Source organism: Nematolebias whitei, chromosome 11, assembly GCF_014905685.2.
Source record: "Nematolebias whitei isolate Nwh7 chromosome 11, NemWhi1, whole genome shotgun sequence".
NCBI classification, from domain to species: domain Eukaryota; kingdom Metazoa; phylum Chordata; class Actinopteri; order Cyprinodontiformes; family Rivulidae; genus Nematolebias; species Nematolebias whitei.
In genome coordinates this window covers 25,962,564-25,967,010 of record NC_056508.1, presented here as the reverse complement: position 1 = coordinate 25,967,010, position 4,447 = coordinate 25,962,564, and the positions used below count along the sequence as shown (strand labels likewise).

At 43.7% G+C, this 4,447-nt stretch overlaps 1 protein-coding gene across 1 annotated transcript; it reads left to right on the top strand.

Moving 5' to 3' along the window:
• The first annotated feature begins 278 nt into the window (after nt 1-278).
• Nucleotides 279-4,330, top strand: LOC119417573 (metabotropic glutamate receptor 7-like). The gene is made up of 2 exons (XM_037684807.1): nt 279-533; nt 4,120-4,330. The coding sequence occupies exons 1-2, from the start codon at nt 308-310 to the stop codon at nt 4,167-4,169; spliced, it is 276 nt and encodes a 91-aa protein (XP_037540735.1). The 5' UTR covers nt 279-307; the 3' UTR covers nt 4,170-4,330.
• The last annotated feature ends 117 nt before the right edge of the window (nt 4,331-4,447 follow it).

The window sequence follows — 4,447 nt, the reverse complement described above, 5'->3', positions numbered from 1 at the left end:
TTATTGCTGAGAGGAAGCAGCTCCACCAACTGCACCACACACCATTATTCAGTTAATTCCACAGATATTGAGCTACAATTTGTTGTGGTAGCAGCTTAGCCCTTCACAATAAAGTGCCATTTTGTTTTCCTTGTACAGATTTAAATGTTACTTTTATCTGCCTGCAGAAAACAAATGTGCCAAAAACAAAAGAGGCACATTTCTTCATTACTCTGTGGGAGTCTGATCTCTGTACTGAAACATGTTTCTGTTTGTGTCTGTGCTTCGTATCCAGCTGTACATTCAAACAACCACTCTGACCATCTCCATGAACCTCAGTGCCTCGGTTGCACTGGGCATGCTCTACATGCCCAAGGTGTACATCATTATTTTCCACCCTGAGCTGAACGTCCAGAAGAGGAAGCGTAGCTTCAAGGCTGTGGTCACCGCTGCCACAATGTCATCGCGCCTGTCTCAGAAGCCCAGCGAGAGGCCCAACGGCGAGGCCAAGACAGAGCTGTGCGAGAACCCCCCTGCTGCTGCTGACCCTATGAGTGAGTCTGACGGTGTGAGGACACAGCACAACGCTGCACATGCACACACGTATGGCCCTGAACTGAGCTCAGGTTTAAACTGGATCACAGCTCTTAAATGTAAAAAACTCTTAGTCAAATGAATCTTGATTTAAATATCCAGATCTGTACTTGAGGTATAACATCATGCAGGATTATAATCAATATAATTAATAAACACAATAGAATTGTTTGAAAAAGGAATGCAAACATTTTTTATTATATTGCGAGCAGCAGCGCAGACACATTTTGAGCGAACGACTTTTGAGAATCAGGGCTCGTTGTCTGCAAACACTGGAGCATCTGCCTTGCACATTGTTTTGTTGCCCACCTCCACCTACATCATACACAATAAGATTTTTAAAAAAACCTGGTCCAGTCATCATTTATCAGATATTTTCTGTCAGGTGTGAAAACCCATCTTTAGCGCTCTCTACAAATGTTTTAGATTCCTGCAACAACGCTGTGATTACCTGGAGCACAAATTTGTTGCATAGTTTTTGAAAACATTTCGTTAGATAGAGAACTTTACGAATTGGATTTTCTATGTGTGTGAATGTTCCTGTTCAGTGTCCTGAGACAACTTTGTTGTGATATGGCGCTATATAAATAAACTGAATTGAATTGAATTGAAAAACTCAAGCAACAAGGTTCTTCTGTGACTCGCACAAAGAGACTGAGAACCCTCCGAAACATTTTGAGACACTTTGGAGACTCGTGTGGTTGCATTTGACTCACTAGTCACAGCTCAGTGACATGTTCCTAAAAGACAAAAACACATCTGCTGCAAAAAGACAGTTGTGGTCACTCATATGAGCCTGAAACAGTCTGATAATATCTGTTCAAAGATTATATATTATTCATGACAAGTTTAAAATAAAGGCTGCTTGTCTAAGATAAACACATAAAATGTTTTTGTTTTTAATATTGTAACATTGTATTAACACATGCAGCCGTGCATGTTGTTCTCCATATTCTTTGAGGTAAAATCTACAAACATTGGCTTTACATGAATTTTAGTGACTGTTAATCCAGAATGAATTAATAATGTTTGTGTAGAGGCCGGGAAATGATGCACACAAAGTCCCCAGAGTTCAGATCTGAGGCATAAATCTGTGACTAAAAACACAAATCTGAATTCTTTGTTATCCGCCTTTCGTTTAATTTTTCTCCTCGTTTATTATAAATTCAATTTTGCCGATTTAATTTGGTGGCTGTAATTGCTTGTCGTATTCTCTGCAGGAGGCCGCCTTATCTTCTCTCCTGATAAAAGCCTCAACCTTTAGCCAAAGTGCACGACAGTGAGCGGCAGGAGAAGGTGGGAAACTTGCTTTGAGGAGAGATTTCCAGAAGCAGGGCTTTGTTGATCAGAATATTTAGGGAGATAATCTCTCTGCTGTGTTACTCTCACCACCGTTCTCCTGAAACGGCAGGCGTGATCCTGTTAGCAAAGATAATGCTGGGTATTAGCGCGCATGTATTCCCACGGTTAGACGATACAGCTTTTGTTTTGGTTTAGAAAGAATAAAAAACTGTATTTTAGACACATAACTTTGGAAGCTCATCTTTAAGTGTCAAGATGAAGACAGAAAAGATTGACAGGCCGTGCACATTGCACTCCACAGCCTGTCTCACCCTCCTCTCTCCCACAACATCTCTAATCATGTTCAGCCATCATGGCCCCCACAGGTGCTCCATCCCGTCAACCCCTCTCTGAGTTATGCCCAGTAAATAGATTTTCCAGGGTATTTCTCCAAACACTCAATACGCAGAGAAAACCGTTGTCACGCTCATGTATCATGGGTGCAAAGAGCTTGTTGTGTGTCTGCGAGTGTGTGTGCGTCTGTGTGAATCTGCACGAGCGGCGCACGCATGTAGGGGAGAGAGCTGAACGACTGCATCGGGGGATGGCAAACGTATCCTTGCCTTTCACACATGTGGCTCGTTGACTGGAAACATGCGTAGAATTGAGGGTAAAACCCGAACATCTGTTGCAGCAGCACATAAAATGTCCTCGACCTCTGGAGGGAAGTCCCAAACGCTCACGGTGTCATCTGTTCCGTGCGCCTCTCACCTTCTGTCTCTGCTGCATCTTCTCACACAGTCCCTTCCGCCTTGCACACTCTCCCCTCCTTTTTTTTTTTTTTTTTTGCCTTTCCTTTTTAGCAACAGTGGAAGTGACATTTATTAATGGCAAATTTATGTGCATGACCGCCCTGAAACCTGAACTGTGGCTCCACCGTCCCCGGAGACTGTCCGTCAATTACAGTAACCATCAGAGCTCCAACCACCTCCCTTTCAGGGACCATCTTCAGCCCTGCAGGAGATGACTCTGAGTGATTTATGGGATTTGGAGCATTAGCAATTCTGCCGATTTACATTGGTTTTGATATGGTGTAATACCTTCATGATTGTGCCTCTCAGACAGGAGCGCTGGAATTGATTCGGTGTCCAGTACAATTCTTCTCAATGGGCGTGTGTGTGGATGCCGTTTGTTTTAGATTGAATTTATTTTAATAATGATGTAGAACCCTTTAGGAGAAGCCAAAATCACACGTTTAAAAAAAAGGTGGGGAGTGAGATAACACGAGCTGCCTTCAGTATGACAAATTAAGAGGAAAGCAAAGGTAAATGAATCCTCCCCAGAGGAAAAACACAAACAAAAAAAAACAACAAATCTCTCTCAAAAATCTTCATGAAGAGGGTTACCAGCTTGAATCTGCCGTACACTTACTGATGTTTTATTCATCGTACTTGCAAGCAGAGTCCACAAAATGCAGCTGTAAAGAAATGGTGCGATTTTAATTGCATGGCCCATGGGAGCTGGTTGCCATGGCAACATTAAAGCAGCAGAGTGAGAATTAAGAGCAACGTCTGGGATTAAGAAGACGCACACCTTCTCCTGCACACCGGCGGGACATTACACACCTTCGCAGTGCTGTGGGTTTGCTGACATTCATATTTTTCTCACTTTCACATCAGCCGTGCACATTCCTCAAACATCACCCCGGTCCTGAGACCGACGTTGACTCTAAAATTAACCTTTTCAGGAAAACAATCCTTTCACAAAGTCGCCGCGAACACGAGCGACCCGAGTTTACACAAAACCTGCCCTCACTCAGAAGGTTTTGAGGCTTTAATTGCTTCTCATAATGAAAGCGCTGCAGCAGGACACACAAACACAAACACCGACGAGGCGCTCGGCCACATTCTGATGCGTTTCCATGGTAATCTAGACTGGGATCACGTTGCATGCCCTAGCATTTGTTTGGTGCCCACTTCTGTGGCGTTTGTGATTTTTTTTACCACTAGTTAATGTCTGAAAATAGAAAGTGAGGCTTTACACGGGGGCCACGCGAGTTGAAATGATACACGAGTCTGGAAAGTATTGCTTCTGATTGCACACAGCTGGTGATAAAAATTCACAGCACAGCAGAAATACTTTTTCTGCTAAAGTGGATGATGTCTGTTTACCTCTGCAGGAGGCTCCCTTTTCTGCTTTGACTTTGTTTGAGCACAGATCAGAGTAAATCTAACTTTTTTTTTTTTTTTTTACTTTCCTTCACAGGTCAAGCAACCAAGAAAACATATGTGAGTTACAACAACCTCAGGATCTGATGTTCTGGCAAACGGATGCTTTGTACTTTATTTGTGATTGGGAACGCGACGGAAGCTGCGAGATCAGAGGAGGAGAAAAGCGAGCGCAGGCATCCCAGCACCACCTGCAGCACCTATGCACTCCAGGACTGTGGATGGCGTCCAACCCTCATCAAGACATGATGCATGAGTCCTAACAGACACCGTCCAGCAGCGGAGCTTCAGGCCTGTGTGACTGGGTCAACCCTCAGAACCAAACTGCAGGGTGTAAACTCATGTTTGTGCACCCCCCCCCCCCC